The sequence below is a fragment of the Mastigoproctus giganteus genome, chromosome 10 (assembly GCF_048544385.1).
Source record: "Mastigoproctus giganteus isolate SK-2022 chromosome 10, ASM4854438v1, whole genome shotgun sequence".
Classification (NCBI taxonomy): Eukaryota; Metazoa; Arthropoda; class Arachnida; order Uropygi; family Thelyphonidae; genus Mastigoproctus; species Mastigoproctus giganteus.
In genome coordinates this window covers 223,473,206-223,491,868 of record NC_143584.1, presented here as the reverse complement: position 1 = coordinate 223,491,868, position 18,663 = coordinate 223,473,206, and the positions used below count along the sequence as shown (strand labels likewise).

At 38.8% G+C, this 18,663-nt stretch overlaps 1 protein-coding gene across 1 annotated transcript in view; it reads left to right on the top strand.

Annotated features, from left to right (window-relative positions):
* LOC150079974 (TNF receptor-associated factor 3-like) overlaps positions 1–12,484 on the top strand; it is a 50,950-nt gene extending 38,466 nt beyond the window's left edge. Inside the window, exons 9-13 of the mRNA XM_090382245.1 lie at positions 979–1,020; positions 1,617–1,679; positions 4,804–4,866; positions 8,063–8,344; positions 12,150–12,484. Of these exons, the coding sequence (XP_090238371.1) occupies positions 979–1,020; positions 1,617–1,679; positions 4,804–4,866; positions 8,063–8,344; positions 12,150–12,377 (678 nt within the window). The 3' untranslated portion in view covers positions 12,378–12,484. The remainder of the gene's footprint in view (positions 1–978; positions 1,021–1,616; positions 1,680–4,803; positions 4,867–8,062; positions 8,345–12,149) is intronic.
* Positions 12,485–18,663: the final 6,179 nt, after the last annotated feature.

Genomic DNA, 18,663 nt, shown 5'->3' with positions numbered 1-18,663 from the left:
CTGGTCCACCCTGAAGACTGATCATTTATGAAAATCCTGTCTCCTGCCTTTTAGGTAGTTTTCAATCCAGTGGAAGGTCTTACCATTAACTACAACTTCTTCCAGTTTATATAGTAGGATTAAATGAGGGACAGTATCTAAAGCTTTACTAAAGTTTAGATATATAACGTAAAATTGTTAATCTCATTCCACTATTTAATGATTCCATTATACTGTATTAATTTATCAGGAGTGGTCTCCTCTACCACTCATGTCGAGATGGTCCTGAATCGTCCTTAGTAATCGATGCCATGGTTTTCCATCAGTGCTTGCCACAGAAGTCAAAGAAGATGTCAGCACATCTCCAGTCCAAGGGGATCTTTCAAGAATCTAATGGTGCTCTCATTAACATTATTTGGTTCGATACACCCATATGCACCCATTTTTTGTTATAACTGAATCTATAGTGCCACCTCTGGATCTTTGCCTTCCTTTAACCACAGTAGTTTTTCTAAACAAACACTTCTTTTAGGTTTTAGCCACAGCGTCATTAAAGTTGGAACAACTTACAACAGTCTAATCTTGTAAATCCAACAGAGCTCATTTACATCAGCTGTCTTGGACTTATAAGAAATACAGATTCACAGTTGCATTATCAGAATAAATACAATTTCTTGGTGGACCTAGTGAAGTTTTAAGGCTAATGTTGAATATGACTGGCTTCTGCCCATCATTTTACCTTTATTAATACGAATGCTAACGTATGAGATGCTGTTTCTTCAAATAACAGTTTCAAAATTTTTCATTTTGAAAGTGCATATTTTAAAAACGTGTATTTCAAAAATTATACTTTAGAAAATAAGTCAACTTTCCGTTTATAGTATTGTTTTAACTTGATATCTGTATCTGATAAATATATTTTAAGTATTTAATAAGACGTTATAAAAAATTGTAAAATATTCAGTGTAAATGTTCCTGAAACCTCCTGTCGTTTTATAGGAAATCAATAAAGAAAATAGTTCTCTTGAAAGACAAATCCAGGTAAATTATTTCTTGAAAATTACTGATAGAGAACATAATCATAAATTATTAAAGGAATATTGCAACTTATCTATTTATTTGTACGAAATTTAACTCTTATAATAAGAACGAATGTGTAATTTTAGGGGCATTAGCAACTTAGCCCATATTGCGCCTATATAATCTGTAAATGGTGTGTGTTCTTTAATTGATTTGCTGTTTGCCGGACTAGCATGAGATCGACTAACTGGGCCATATACAAAGACCCATAAAATTTCCTCGCGTCGTTTACAGGATTTGAACTCAGATCTTTTCCACCCAGTGTGAGAAGAAGGAGAGTGATTATACCAATGCTACCCATGAGGGTGTAATTTTAAGTAATTTTTTAAACAGTACGATAGACCTGCAAAAAGAAACCCAGCTTCCGTAGGAGAGAAACAGAAAAAGATAGAAGTCGGACAGTTATTCTTTAAGCTACGAATAAATGAAGATAATTCTTCTCACTTTTTAATAAAATCTTTCTATTCTTACTTTTTAATAAAATCTTTCTGTTCTTACTTTTTAATAACACTTTTCTCGTCTTACTATTTAATAATATGTAACTTTTCTTAATACAGATTTTGGAAAGTAATTGCAAACAACTTGATGGCGAACACAAAAAGAAATGTAAAGAAATAATGGTAAGCAAATTTATCTAGAGTTACAAAATTAGAAAACCGTCTGTCTTATCCAACGATTACCTTTAAATCACTTTTCTTTTGCTCTGTGCTGAAAATCAAGCCAGCAAAGCAAAGGCATCTGGTGCCAGTACCAATTTGGTTAGTAAATTGTCTTTTGTCAAAGGCTTGAAACTTGCCCAAAATTTGTAGTAATACTCGAACTTTCAAACAGAAGTTGCTTTTTTTGGAAGCAGTGACATAAACATTCACAGGTAAAAAAAAATTAAATACCTTTTGCAATTGATGTCAATATATAATTATGCATACGTATGCAAATATGAGTTGCCATGGTATGATTACAAGTTCGTTGGTGTCATATAAATACTACGTACTCTTTCCTGGAGGTTCTTGGTTGATCCAGTCAAGGGGAAGACACGTGATCTTTAAGATTTTCAGAAAGGTATAATTGCTGTAGTGCGTTTAGCACGAGCCACAATTGAGAAAACAAAAGAAATACGAGAGGAGAATGCAACTCCAAAAGGAAGAAACGCGGCAGAAAGTCGATATTCCAATAACGAGAGACCGCAGAAATTTAAAGTGAATTATGCTTCAGAATAGAACGTCCAGCAAATTACTGAGAAATTCAATTTAGTCTAAGAAAGACTTATTTCCAACCGAAATATGAGGCGGGAGTTGAAGAAATTGGTTGTTGTGTGCCTATACGAGAGTCACTTCCTTCTGCAAAAAATCAAAACATTCGTCTGCGGTAGTGCCGCCGGCGCCAAGACTGGATTGTGGAACAGTAGAAAAAAAGATTATATGGTCTGACGAGTCTCGATTTAAACTTTTTTGCACTGATGGTACTGTGAATGTATGGCGTTAACCTCATGAAGCTATGCATCCTGACTGTCTTATATCTACCATTTAAGAGGCTACAGGTGGCATCATGGTATTGGGTACTAAGAAGACCGTTAGAAGGTTTTCTTACCTTCAGGGACTATCTTTCTGTCGGTTCGGACCAACGTCACTCTGTAATGCTTTATTTTTTCCTGGATACGATAGATTCTTTGAAGACCACAACCCAACCACCCACCGTGCAATATTCCCAAGAATTCCAGCATCTGAGGCCGCCGTAGCCTAGTGGTCAGGCGCGCGGGTACACAAGTACACGTGTCTTGAGTGACCGGGGTTCAAGCCCGTGACTACTGAATACGGTGCTGTTTCTTGTAATCTGTCTATCTTGTGAACTCCTCTGACCGTTTGGTCGTCCCGGAGTATAAACAGAAAATTATTATTATTATTATCTACCTTGGCAACTTAATTCTCGAGATATGAATCTAATCTGGGATATGTTGGAAGGGCCAGTTATGCTTCTCAGCGCTCTGCCTACCACTATATAGCAGATCACAAATATCCTGACGGGAAAATGGTCAAATCTGGAGCTAGACTCCCTTAGATACCTAACAGAATCATTGCCATAACGTTTACGAGCTGTATTCAGGCAGAAGGTAGCCCTGTTGGATAGTGAGTAAAGATTTCTAGCTGTTCCGTCAGTGATGTAGAAGAAATGCCAAAAATCACCAGTGCCACAATCTAATGTAATTTATCAGAAATACGTCAATGAGTAGTTTACAAGTTTTTGCATTTTTCCATCGGGTTAAGTTTTCCATCGGGTTAAGATGTATCAAGTGATGTATCTAATAAAGGGAAATAAATTTTATATAAAAAAAAGTCTAATAAGACTTCAGTAATGATCCTTTTAATTTTTAATGAACGGTGAAGAGGGTTTTTTCCATAGTGTATGATACATTTCGGTATTATACACTATGAAAAATAAACTAAATAAAAATAAAAATACACTATAAATTAATAATCATTAATTTATTATTATTATTTATGTATATACACTCACCGACCAAAACTTTGAAACCTTTTGAAGTTTACGTCAACTGATAATTAAATCCGATAATCCGATAGGCAACCATAAGTTTTCACATGGTATGATAACAAGTTCCTTGGTAACACGTAAATACTATACGTACTCTCTCCTGAGACTCTTTAGTCGATCTTGTCATGGAAAACACTGATGATCTTTCTGATTTTCAGAAGTCTTATTGTTGGAGCACGTTTACAGGAGCCACAATTGAAAACACAAAGGAAATCACTGGTGTGTTTCGAAACCAACCATCTCAAAAGTATACAATGAATGGAAGACGAAAGGAGAATGCAACTCTAAAAGAAAGAAATACGGCTGAAACTCGGTACTCCAAAAACGAGACCACACAAATGTAAGGCGAATTGTGCGTCAAAGGTCCAGTGTGTGGCAAATGCTGAAAAATTCAATTTAGGCAAAGAAAGACCCATTCCCAGCTGCACTATGAGGCAGGAGCTGAATGGGAAGAATCTGGGAATACGTGGAGTGTGCCTGTACGGAAGCCACTTCTTTCTGTAAAAAATCGAAAGATTCGACTAGCGATGACGCAAACGAAGGATTGTACTGTAGAAAGCGGGAAAAGATCATGTAGTCTGGATTAAACTGTTTTGCATCAATGGTAGGGCGAAAATGTGCACGAACTTCATGAAGCAGCGCATTCAGACTGTATCCTGTCCACCATTCAAGCGGCTGCAAGTGATATCGGGTACGGACTTCCAGTGAATATCTTTTTGTTATATGGGACCAATTTCGTTAGCAAAGCTTCATTTTTACTGGTATCACGATGGATCCTTTCATGACAACAACGCAACTATCCACCATGCGAAAGTTGTATCTACATAAGATTTCCATTTCTCCCTTGGCTGCCTAATTCTCCAGTTCTGAACCAATTGAAAATGTGGGATATGATTGAAAGGGTAGTTCTGCTTTGCAGGTTTCTACGGTCCACCATATAGCAGCTGATAAATATCCTGATGGAAGAATAACCATGGAGAATAGATAAGACACCTAGTGGAATCATTGCCGCGAAGCGTGAGACCTGTAATTCGAGCAAAATGTAGCACTCCAAGATATTCAATAAAGGTTTCTAAATTTTTGGCCAGTCTCTGTGCGTGTGTGTTTATATATAGTACATTTTTCAGCAAACTATTATTGTACTTCTAACATGACTGACTGATATCCAAAAAATAATATACTTTTGGTTTCTGTTAGAACATCCAAGGGAATAATCGACGGATGGACAATGAAATAAAGAAGAAGGCGAAAGAAATTAAAGCAAGTATTTTCTATATCCAGAAAAATCTTATAGTGTGGTACTTTAACCTCTTGAAATACAATTTTAACAATTACGCCATCTCTCACTTTTACATTTAATAATAGTGATATTTATTTAATAATAGTGATTTTAATAGAAGTAAATCCAATACAGTCAGTCACTTAAAGCATTTGGTTTCTTTGAAAGAACATCAGTAAACTTTAAAAATTCCATAGGTCTTCAAATCGAAACTTGTGTAAAGGGATTTCTCTTCTACTATACCTTCCCTGACCTTTCCACACTGATTTAAAATTGATATCCGCTTTCTATCACGTAGTGATTTCCCTTCTTGGAAATATGGAAATTAATTTGTTGTAATTGTAGTAGGGTTTTAGGAGCATCAGTGACTAAGGCCATATTACTCCTTGTACACTGTCTGTAAATTGTATATGTTCTGTGGTCGAAATATCCGAGTTTTTGGGAGGGAAAACCATGCTTCCCTCGCCTAAGACCGACTAGCTCAGCCACGTTGTGAAAAAGACCTGTAAAAATTCCTGAACATCATCAACCGGACTCGAACTCAGGTCTTTTTTTTTCCATCTGGTGTGAGGAAGATGGCGATCCTACCAACAGTGCTACCCACAAAGCAGAAATTAATTTGCAATGATACATAAAGCAAGCAATTAGCATCCTTTACGAATCCTTCATTAACATGAAATGGAGGTAATACGATTTTTTAAAAGATCACTAGTCTTTTGCATTCAATAATTTTGAACCCAAGGATCCTAATGTGTGATTGCTGGCTTCTTCGTATCGAGTACTCACTTCTTGGTTTGCTTTCCATTCAGTACCATAACATTACAGAAAACGCTCACTTGTATCCTCTTGGCACTTTGCGCTGTACATTCTCTTGTAAGTTTAAGAAATCGCTAACCGTTCTCACCAACCTTGGCATAATAAAAAATGCGATATAATTTTTGTATTTTATTCAAAAACAATATGGCGTTATAATAATTCTGCATTCTTTAGAGAAAATTTATGTATTTTTCACTCAGCGAACAAGAATTATTAAAGGATAATCTGTCGGAATTCTACGGGCCATGTAAAATCATTGTAAGCCCATGTTATTTGAATCATTTAATAGTTATATATAAAATATAAATAATAAATTTTAATATATTATTATTTTATTTTTTAAAATAATTATATTAAAAGTAATTCCGTGTGTCAAATCACTTTTCAAAGTAAATTATTGTGCTCAGTTCTGAGTCAGTTTCAAAACAAGCATTTATTTTTGGAATGGGTATTCTAATCTCGATTAAGCCATAGTAATACATACACCACTCAAAATTATTTCAACATCAGACATGTTGAATAAATGGATTTTTATTAAGAAATTAATAAGGTCTGGGACCTTACCCTTTTTCCCAAAGTCCAAAAACGATTTCCAATGGCTATTCGAATTATGTTTGTTAGTGTTATATATAACTGGGGGCGGGGGAATTGCAAAGAACTGTCCAATGAAAACAAAGCTCATAAGTTCTTGAAGACTGCATTCACTTATGATCAGTACTGTCAACGTTAACGTTGTCAACGTTTAATTGTCTTAACGATTCGCTAGAATCATGAAGATGTCCGTACAAATAATATTACTGTTAATAATACATGACTTAAATTTTATATGGCTCCATTTTCTGTATTTTTCCATTATATATCATCGACTTTGATATGCGAAAACAACTTTCGTCCTCAAAAAAGGTACTGTATGCCTTATTTGAGGATGCAAATTTTCATAATTTTTAAGATCCATAAATTTTACCATGAATCATACCGCTAACATTACATCTTATGCTGCCTGAACCTGTTTATACCCTTATAGTATATTTTCATGTGAAAAGACCTGGATTCGAATCGAGTCCGGGCGAGAGGAATATTTTTTGGCAATTTTTATATCGTGGCCAAGTTAGTCGGTCTCAATATTTTATCTCCCAATAAATTGAATTTTTTTTATATAGTAAAATAGGCAAACCAACCATAGCATGCACCAGTTTACATACACATACAAGCTAACGCTAGTGCCGCACACACTTAATTGCTTTGATGTAAAAACAAACAAAAATGTTTTTTGCTATCGTTCACTAAACACACACTGAGGGGGGACCTCTATATTAAGACAGTCACAGACAAAAGAAAGGCGAATAAATTAAAATAGATGCAAAGAAAACTATAACCTGGAGCGATGGCGTGTTGCCTCATTGAGTATAAAGACCACAAGTGATTCGACTGCAGTAATCTGAAGCCAGAATAGGAAAAACGCTTGATCTATCAAACTTTGAAAAAGGTCTTATTGTGGGTCCACGTTTAGCAGGAGCCACGACTCAAGGAACAAAATAATAACTGGTTTCTCAAGCTATCTCAGGTTTTTAATGCCTGGAAAGCAAGTGGCTCTTCCACATCTCAAAGGCCTAAACATGGCGGGAAAAACAATACTTCAAGAGGAAGCCATCTCACTCTAAGGTAAACTTTACGGAAACATTGGGCATCCAGTTTGCAACGAATAATATCTGAATTCAACCAAGCCCAGAACTGCCCTATTTCAACCCATACAATGCACAGGGAATGTGGCGAGAATCTTAGGAAGCAATGGACCACTGCTTATTACGATAACCCAAGCATCTGGAAGTGGTATCATGATATGGGAATGTTGTTGGCACGGACTGGGATCGTTGATACCAGTGTTAGGTCGAATGTCATTCAGGGAGTATCTGAATTTTGTATCAGGTCACTACACCCTGCAATGTTTCAATTTTATCCCGAAGGTGATGGCAATTTTGTGGATGCCATTGCAAAGGTGCATCGTGCAAGAATGGTTCAGGTTTCCACCATTTTCCGCGATCTAAATCCTGTTCTCTTTAAGTCATTAAGAATGTTTGGGATATATCGCAGCAAAATATTCCTCCAGCATATCGAAGCAACGCGATATTTGTTGGAAAAATTAGACCAAAACATCTTAAAGAATGCATGCCGCGCCACACACTTATTCGAAACAAAAGTGGCCCGATTCGGTACTGAATAAAGGTTCGTATAATTTTTGCCAATGTTTGTATGTAAATATTTCACGGTATAATTGTGTTTAGCAGTTTTAATATCAATTAATGAGACCACGAATTCCTTTCAGAACCAGAATCCAATTTCGGTTTTGTTTTTTCTTTACAGGATCTAAATCTAAAATGGATGAATACTTGCTCAAGAGTGTTCATCTGGAAGATACAAGGGTATTGGGACAAGAAACGTCATGACAGGAACAGAAAAAACAAGACAATTTGCAGAGACTCTCCACCTTTTTATGTGTCGCAGGGAGGAACGTTTGGGTATAAAGTTGGCCTGGAAATCTACTTGAATGGATATGGGGAACATATCGATACCCATTTAGCACTTTTCTTTACTATTAAGAAGGGAGATTTCGATGATGTCTTGGAATGGCCCTTCAAACACATGGTAAGGATATATTTGTAGTGTGCTTGATCAGGGTTCTGGGCGCTCGTATTCGAATTCATACAAGTACGCTCATGCATACGCTCAATTATAAATTGATGGCGGTTTGTTGCCGAAAGTATAAAGAGAAAACTAAGATATTAATAATCAATCATTATTATTTATTTTTCGTATTTTGTTCTTTCTTTTATCTTTATTAAATTTTATTGTAGCGATGCGAAGTAAACTGACAACGTTGGAGCCTTAGCGTTAACATCAGCATTAGTTGCAAATGATAGAAGAAGCAAGCTTATGCAGCATAAACAAAAAAAAAAAACTCACTCCTCCAATTTCACCTATTTATTCCGTACAACCAATAATTTGTCTAGATGTTCCTTGAATTTATTTGAGCTATCAACTTCCACAACAAGAGATGGAAGTTGGTTCCAGCAATCAACTACCCGCTGGCTAAAGGCAAACTTCTGCACATCTATTCTACAACAACCATCCTTCGTCAATTTGAATCTGTGCCTCTCATATGTGTAGTCTGAACAAGAGGAAGATGCCCTTTACACTACTATCGTAGTTTTTCCTTTAAGAATTGTCTATGGTGTTTTTACACCGATATTATATAGATAATTATAACTCTTAAAAATATTATGCCCAGTTGCATTTAGTCTTACTTAAACATTAAAAGCCTTACACACCTCAGTCAGATCACCTCGCAGGTGCCTAGCCTCCAGACGCTGCAATTTGCAGAACTTAAGCCTTCTTGGTAAGAGCACCCCTTTGTTCTCCTCACCAATATTGTTGCCCTTCTCTGTACTCGTTCCAGCAACCCTACATCCTTCCTAAAATGAGGCCTCCATACCTGTATGCAGTGCCCAAAGTGTTAGCCTTACCATTGCCTTTAGAGAGGGATAATCACGGCCTTGCCCCCGCTAGCAAAATTCCTGTATATCATTGACAAAACTCCATGAGCTGTCCTGGCAACACGTTTGTACATCTCAGAGAACTTCATATCCGACTGCACAACTACCCTTAGGTCTTTTTCATTTTCCATTACCCGAGTGTAGTACCACACAGGTGGTAGTTACTCTGCGGGTCACTGCTACTCAAATAAGACTATGGGAAAATATGGGAAGGAATTACTTCCCATATTTTCCCATAGTCTTATTTTAGCATACGCAGTACTTTGCATTTGTCAATGTTAAAATTTAATTGTCATTTCTCAGTCCATCTTCCTAACTTTTCTAGATCCTGTTGCAGTAGCATACCGTCATTCTTGTCATTAACAACCCTGCGAACCTTTGTATCATCTGCAAACTTGGACATTAAGCCTGCTATACCTTCCCCAATATTATTGCTAAATAAATACACCAAACAACAACGGGCCCAACACCGAACCCTGAGGGACTTCACTAATAACATTAGTGTATGAAGAGCAGTATCCATTGATTACCACTCTCTGTTTTCTACTCAGCCGTCCCTTAATATCATATTGCTGAAATTTGTACAGTAGTCTTCCATGTGCAACAGTATCAAAAGCTTCTCTGAAATCCAAAATTACGAAAAATCTGCCTTCTCCTGCTGAATCTTAATTAATAAGTTGGATGCAAGAAATACCTTTAACATCATTAACTTAATTTGAGCAAAGCTTTTGATAGTCTTACAACAACGATTATCGTATAAATTAAGTGGCAAATAATTATTATAGATAAAGGAGTAATGAAATGATAAGAGACAGAGTAGTTATACATTGAATTTTCACTTTATTAAGTACATCTATTTAATATCGAGTAGGTCCCGTATTGAACTGGAAAACACCCTGGATTCGTTGTGACCCGGGCTCTGTCAGGTATCGAAAATGTGCCATAAGAATTTTGGTTCTTGTTGACTCAATTGCTTCCTCCTTCTACTTCGTATTCGTCCTCTGTACTCCGAAGTGCTCTTTCCACCTCGTCCCATAGGTTCAATTGCACTGAGATCCAACTGAGCACCAATTAGACGAAGATGAGACTAGAGTCACTCTCATGTTCTTGGAACCAGTTAAATGCAATTCTAGCCTTGCATTATCATGTAGTACAGCGGAAGGAAGGAAGGAAGCACTCATTCGCAACCACGACGAGATACAGGTTTGGAAATAATTTCCAAGTATTATCCAAATGTTTCTCCATTGGTATCAAGGGGTACAATGCACCACAAAAATACTCCCTACACCATTACAAAACCGCCAGCAGCATTCATTGTGGACACCCTCCAAGATGGATCTATCAACTCATGCTCTTTTCTTCATATTCTGGTCCTCTTCATTTTCTTTATATTCTGGCCCTAGAGAAATTACAGGAAGTGGGATTCATCAGACGAGGAAACGTTTTCCCCAATATTCCACTATCTCGTGGTCGTGTTCGTGAAACAGTTGTAACCGTTGCTTCATGATTTTTGCCTAGATGAATGGAAACCGTTTTGGTTATCGGTTGCAATACCCAATCCGCGACAAAGTACAATGAGTTGTGCATTATTCTGTAGGAATAGAAATGGCCACTTGTCTTCACGAACTATTGTTATTAATGAAGTCCTAGAGGGATCGATGATTGGCTACTTTCTAGTATTCATTATGGTATTGATGTAAGTATTTAGTTTGATGTCAAAGTTTTCTGATAGTATAAAGAATGGCTGAGTTGTTAACGACACTATTCAGGGTATGCTACTTCAAGGAGATCTAGATAAACTAAACTGATGAACTAAAAAGCAAGGCATTGCATTTAGGTAGCGATGATCTTGGAACAGAATATCATTTGGGTAGTACCGAACTCAAGGTACTTTACGAGGAGAAAGATATGAGATGTCTTTCTGTCCAAAATTTCGGTCCAAAATGAAAGTTCTTGTGCAGCGCAGATAGGCTGCTAGAACAGCTGTTAACAGCACCACTTCCTGCGCAGACATAGTCAGATTGTTATTTAGTTTTTAGGAGCATCAGCAACTAAGGCCATATTGCCCGGGGATATGCGGTGGTCATTCTCTGACCTTTCCGCATCCTCCGTATTTGGTGGTCACGGGCTCGAACCCCGGTCTAATCAAGAAGCGTGTGCTACGCACTGCTGCTCCTGCCCACATGGCTACGGAGGCGCCCACACACATAGTCAGATGACAAAACTATCTTATTTTCGAACCTACAGGAGAGTCATCTCATCTGTCCATGTGTGTGTTATGTCTATAAATTGCGTGTGTTCTCTGGTCGATTTGCCTGTTTTACTGGACGAAAAATCCGAATTTTCCGAGGAGAGGAACCTTGCTGTCTAAGCCTGAGACCGAGTAACTCAGCCATGAGGGAAAAAGGGCATGAAAGTTCCTTGCCTCCTTGACGGGATTGGAACACGACAGGTGAAGCTCTTATTATAAGATTCGATATAATTAAATCTTATAATAATATACTTGCAGAAAGGTCTGATGGAATTCGATGAAGTATGCCCATCTTGTATTTCTTGACACTGTATCTCAACTTTTATTGTTATTACCTAACTTTTGTACGATCGTGTATTTAAGTATATAACTGTATGACGATCTGTTTTAACTTTTTAATCGGGGTAGAATAAATCTAATATTCGAAAGTCAGGAGGATTAAAAAATTTATGGATAATTAAGAAAGTCCCTCCATTTAGAAAATCCCTATCTGTATTAATAATTATTTCGTTATGGCAGTCAAACATAGCGCTCAGTTAAAACTATCAAGTTTTGAAATTTCATAAAATCAAAGATGGTAAATCTTCAGTTGCAGATTGCTCTGTATTACTTTATTTATAACAAATTATTTGAATATTCGTTTCAGGTGCAGGTGATTCTTCTAGACCAAAGAACCCACACTAGTGATAAACAAATCATAGTCGACCCGCTTAAAATTGGCCTGAACTCACCTTATTTCCAGAAGCCCGCTGATCGAGACAATTTAGGTTTTGGATTCCGAAACTTCATTCCTTTTGAAGAAGTGGAATCCAGAAACAGTCCATACCTTGTCGATGAGACAATTTATCTGAAAATGATTGTATCTTTGACGTAAACTTGTCTTTATGTAAAATAGACCAAAGGCGGTGTTCCTGGTTCCTGGGATTGTATTGGAGGTGAGTGATGAGAAGGACTCGGAGATCTTCGTACAGATGGCAGTCGAACATCAACAGACATTTTACATAAAGACAAGTTCAATTTTTAAATAAATTTTATGATAATCCAGATTTAAAATCTGTGTATACATTATTGATATTACTAGTTTTTATGATTGTAATGAATTGAATGTAATGATTGTAATGAATTGAATAAAATTTGTATATAAACATTGCGCTGTATAGGAATGCCCATTTAGAAACCCCCACAAGTTCAGTAATTGAAATATGACGCGAAGAATTTTTATCTTTTTCACAATGGGGTTGAGTTAGTTGGTGTCTCCCGGAAATTCAAGTTTCAATGGACTGATAACTCTGCCTCGTGAAAAAAAGAAAAAAGAAAAAAGCCAATAATTTTTCCCATTTTGATAGACTGAAACCCAGGTCTTTACCACACATTCATTGTATTCATTGGTCTTCCACGGTAATGGAGAACTGAAATCATCTGTGAGGACGGTGGCACTCAAAGCAGTGAGATCCATAATGAGCCACGTGGCCAGTTCAGTTTTTGTTGTAGAGTTTTAGGCATATTTGCTATTAAGACCATAGTGTATAGTGTGTTTAAGGTCTAACGGCACCAGGGGTTCCCCCATCTCCGCGTAGATTACATTGTCGTGTGATACAGTACACTGTACAGGCCAGAAATTTAAAAGTGTATGGATATAGTGGTGTTTAGTGTTGTGTACCGTTGCTCTTCTGGCCATTTAGCCGAAGGGACCCTGGTGAGTCCCAACGTTGCCCACACTAAAACCCGTGGAGGCAAACAAGGTACACCAGTAATTTGTGTTTTACTCTGACAGGCCCTGTCACCTAATTTCCTGAGATTTCAGTGGCTAGGACCTAAAAAAAAATATTGGGGAGATAACGCTAGAATTGGAAAAGCCTGGTGAACCCGATTTAATTTTTTCAAATTTAAATTTGGACGTGTGGACGTGCACTAGTATACAGACAGAGTAGGGGAGAAAGACTGAAGGCTGGGGGGAAAAGTCAGAAGTATGGAGACGAAAGAGAAGACGACCCCAATGATTTCCAGTGGGACATGCCCATGCGCCACCAGGAGAAAGTGGGGGGGATGGCAGGGAAGAAAGGAGACCACAGATCATCCCCCTCCCCCACCAGGATAGGGGAGAAAGTGGGTGAGGCTAGGTGCTCTATCCAGATCGCCAACTGGCGAGGTGGCAGCTCAGTGCATTAAAAGTCTTAGTTGGAGATTGTCCGTTCCTGTGATTTCCTTGTCTTATCGTGGTAAGAAGATGGGACTTCAGTCTTGGCTTCAACCAGCAAAGTGGGTTTCACAAGGTGTCCAGCCCGGACTGCCAACTGACAAGGTAGCAGTATAGCTGTGGTCTGAATGGAGAGTCAGTTTCAGTGTTTGTCTTGTCTAATCGTGATAAGAGGAAGATGAGACATCAGTTTTGGCTTCAACCATCACAGTTAGTTATTTGGTCCTGATGGGAGAGTGTCTAGTTTAGTGTTTGTTACATCAGATCTTTGTAGAGGAAGCAAAGTCTGTTCAGTTTTGTGATCAGATTTTTTTTTCCGATAACAGGATAATGGTTGTTTCTTATTCAGTTTTTCCAGTGTTGCTGTTCAGGCTGATATTCAGTGCAGGGTTCCTAGTGATGAGGTTGTTCTGGTCATGCTAAGTGGTTGCCAAGTTTCTCTGATTGTGGTAGGGTTCTGCGCCTTGTGAACAAATCTGGGCCAAACTTTGTGAATGGTTTGTAGTTCTGTTCGTCATCAAGTAGGCAGTGTTCCTAGTTCTTGGGACTGTACTGGAGGTGAGTGATGAGAAGGGCTCGGAGATCTTCGTACAGATGGCAGTCGAACATCAAGTCCCAAGTTTATTGGCAGCTACACGCACATAGGGTGTTGTTTTCGATGCCTAGCATGGTGAGGTTGGCGCCATGTCCAGTTAGAAGATAGGTAGTTTGTAGTCCTGGTGAAAACCAAGTTGGGGACTTGGGAAATACTCTTTCGATGCCCTGTATAAATTTTCGAGTTATTTCTCCTTTGGTGGAGGTTATCCACCTTTCCTGACAAATTTGTTGTAAGTAGGTCAGAAGTCTTCTTTTCTCGCTGGGTCTGTTGCTTAATGGATCTGGTCGATATAGGTAGCTGGTTTGTCCCTACTGATTTGGTAGAGCATTCCAACACGTGTGACCTCCAGGTCAAGGGGTAGCACCCAGCAGTGCGTGCGTGCTAACCGTGTCACACGCCCTGGTCATATTAAGAAGAATTGGCCTGTGAATGGACTCCAATTTTCTCTTATTGACTACGGTGGAGGCCTTGTGAAACCAAGCCCCAGAGGCGTAAGTGATTGCGGGAATGAATACGGCTTCACAGAAGAGAGCCAGCGTGCGTTTTTTCAACCCCCAGTCTCGGCGAGTCACTCTGGCCACCATTGCCATGTAGGTTCTGATCTTTCTTTGTATATAGTTCAGGTGTGAGAGGAAGGATAGGTTCTTATCTATTATTATTCCTAGGTGCTTTAATTCAGTGATAAGTCTGACTGTAATGCCATGGATGTTGATCTGTGGTGGTCTTGTTGGTGCCAGGGAGCCTTTTAGCAAAATGGATTGAGATTTTCTAGGTGATATTGTGAGGTGGTGGAGTTGTACCCATAAGGGTGGTGAAGGCGCGATTTGCATAGGTTTCAAGTTGAGCCCTTGAGTCAGCGGCGTATTAGTGACAGATCATCTGCATAGGCCTGAGTGCAGACCTCCCCAAGGTCCATCCAGAACTCAGGACCTCATCCAGAACATAGGTCCATAGCAGTGGGCCAAGAACAGAACCCTGGGGACAACCTCAGTAGATTTTCCTCTTCACTTTGCAATAAAGTGCCTGGAGTACTAGACTTCTGTTTGTTAAGTAGTTTTTTATGCAGTTATAGAGGTTGTTAGGGAGTTGCGCTTTTCGCAGTCGGCCGAGGACGCTCGGCCACCAAAGAGTGTTGAACGCCCCGGCAAAGTCGACTGAGATAAGTAGGAGGTATTTCTTGTCACAGTTGTTGGCTGCATTGATGAGATTTTCCAATGCGTCGACAGTTGATCTTCCTGGCTTGAAACCATATTGATTCGGAGCAGGCATCCGTGCAGCGCTATAGTGGTTGTCTATTTTTTGACGGAGTAAATTTTCAAACACCTCAGCCCATATTGAGTCGCATGCATTATGTATGTGAAAACTGCGTGTGTTCTGTTTTCTGAACGAAAAACCCGAAAATGCGGGATAAAAACCATGTCATCCTCGCCCTGGTCGACGGTATCAAATTCTAAAGGCTAACCCAATTCTTTGCTTCCTTGATCAGTGCTTTCTCATACGCAGCCTTGGTGTCCCTGACCTTATTTGTGGCACTATTACAGATCAACTTGTACCTGTTGTAGGCTTCAGTACTTCTCATCTCTCTGTAATTGTCCCATGCTATATATTTTTCTGCTCTTTTAGATCGGCCAACTCCAGATTCATCCATCTCAGCGTCCTCCTTGCCCTATACTTTCTTAATGTTATAATAAGTTCATGGTTCTTCTATGTGTTCCTTAGGAGGTCAGGCAGAAAGCGTGTAAGTGAAAAGCAAATGCAGCAGGCTACTAAACACCCTATTTTTGGGTTATTTTTCTTACGATACTGGATCCCTTGTATCTATAGATGGAATGATAAATAGTAACAAATACATACCAATGTTAGGAACAAAAGTGTTGCCAGAATTGAATAAGCTAGATGTAACTGAGAATGCCATTTTTCAGCAGGATTTTGTTCCTTGCCATTCATCCAAAAATGTTATGCAATTTTTTAGAGAAAACAATACAAAGTATTTGGAATGGCTTGAAAACTCTCCTGACCTCAGTCTCATTAAAAATCTCTGACTGCCTGTAAGGACATGTTAAAAATGGATTCTACAATGAAAGACAAAATGATTTGTGCAGTGATGAAAGTGTGGCTCCATGATCCACCCAAAAATAGGGTGGATGATGGAGCCACAGAGGGACATGCCTTGGTGTCCCTTTGATTTTTGTATCTCATTTCAATGTGAACTTGTACCTGTTGTACCTTGTACTTGTTCAATGGAACTTGTACATTCATTAAATTTGGCCCTCACTTCAGTGCCATGTAGGTCTCAATCAGTTCTTCATCCCTATCCTCCAGAGATACCTTGTTTTCAAGTTCTATGACACCCATCTTCGTTATCACCACCTATATGGATGCCTCACATATCCACTCGTCTGTAGTACATTTGGTAGATCGCCGTCCTCTCTACATCGTGTGGAAAAGACCAGAGTTCGAGTACCGTCGATGACGGAGGAATTTTTAAGATCCTTTTTCACAACATGGCCGAGTTAATCGGTCTCAGGCGAGGGTAAATATAAGGAAGTGTTTTGATGTATCAGTTCTCTGTTGTCAGCATAGCCGTATAAGAAATAAAGCAATCTTATTGGAAAAAATACAGATGGAATTGAAGATCAAGGGTTTATGGCTTATTATGGGTGAGAGGGAAATATTTCTGACCCTTAAGTGATTATAGCGAGTGGGAAGAAAACTCACCACGGAAAACAAAGTTTTTAAATGAACTGGATGATTATTATTTGTATCAGCATGTTAGAGAAAGTACGAAGGGAAAAATATTCTGCACCTGGTCATCGCCCAAGAACCAAGTGACACCATAGGACTGACAGTACAGGAATCATTAGCCTCGAGACCCTTGTATAATGGATGCGGGAAAGTAATAGATAGCCCTACTGACGTCACACGTGAACTACCAGGTTTTTTACATCGATATTTACAGATGATAGCCCCTTCATGGTGAGGAGAAACTGGGCGAGAGAAGCTAGGAAACATGGAATTAGCAATGTTAAAATTTCAGAAAATTATTAATTAAGTCAACTTTCGAGCCTCAAGGCAAGTAAGGCTCTTGATGATGGCATATACCCAGTAATTTCGATTGGAGCAGCAAGAGATATATTGAACCATTGAGGTCATAAGAGCATTATTGGACTCAGGAGAGATTCTTTTAATTTAGAGAGGGTTGTGATTAACTGGGCCATCTTAAGTAGTGGGGTCCCAAAGGATCATTACTGGGCCTCCACTTCTTACATTGGCCCAGTCTCAAGGGTAAATGTTAATCACAGCCTTCCGGCTCCTAATCTGCACTCATCCTGCGGAGTCCAAAGGGCGTGACGCCAAAATTTGCAGATGATGTCAAGATCGGTAGAGCAGAAAATGATCGCCTGTATATTTAGGTACTGGAGTTGATTAGAACTTCTGCAGAATGATTTCAGGTAGACTTCAGCGATGGTCAGAAAATTTAATGCAGCAAAGTGCAAGGTCTTTTAATCGGGTAATAGAAAACCCCCAAAAAACTTATCCAATTTTTGGTCTTCCCAGTGTCTTGAGTGGAAAAGATCCGGGGTTCGAATTTACTGTCTATAGTTCAACTCCACCAAGTGGAGTTGAACTATAGACAGTAAAGAATGGGATTTGAGAGTTATGGTATGGTAGGGCATTAAGTTCTTTAGACAGGGACAAGGAATGACCGATAAATCATCGATAGGAGACCCATGGTGTCCTCATCATCATCAGCCATTTTCAATCCACTACAGGATGAAAGCCTCTCCAGCAACTGGTGGAGAGACCCATGGTGTCCAATCGGCAATTAATGGAGCATTTTCTTGTAGAGACAGGATAATCATAATACCTTTGTATAAGGCAATTGTAAGACAACACTTGGAACACTATGTTTACATATATGGATACTGCATCTAAAAAAAAAAAACAAGACTTGAGCTCCGCGAAACAGTACAAAGACGGGCAGCTCACCAGCGAAGATTTGCTGTTGTTGACTTCACCAGTTGGTCCCACTGTTTAGAATTTTATAAATTGTGTGAGACCACTGTAGTCACCTCTACCAAAGCAAAAACCCTTCCCTTTACCCCTGATGGAAGTTACATCTTTAAGTAAATCCCACATCAGTACTCTGTCATCACTCCACCTAGTGGTTTCTTAATCTGCAGATTCTTAATGCATGAATAATCACTGCTGATAATCAGATCAAGAGTATTACTCCCTCTGGTTGCCTCTCTAACATGCTACTGTAAAAAACAATCATCCAGTAAATTCACAAAAGGCTTGCTAATGCGCGAGTGACCAACCACAAGTTCCTGTTAATTACGTAATTCGTGGATTATCTCAGTT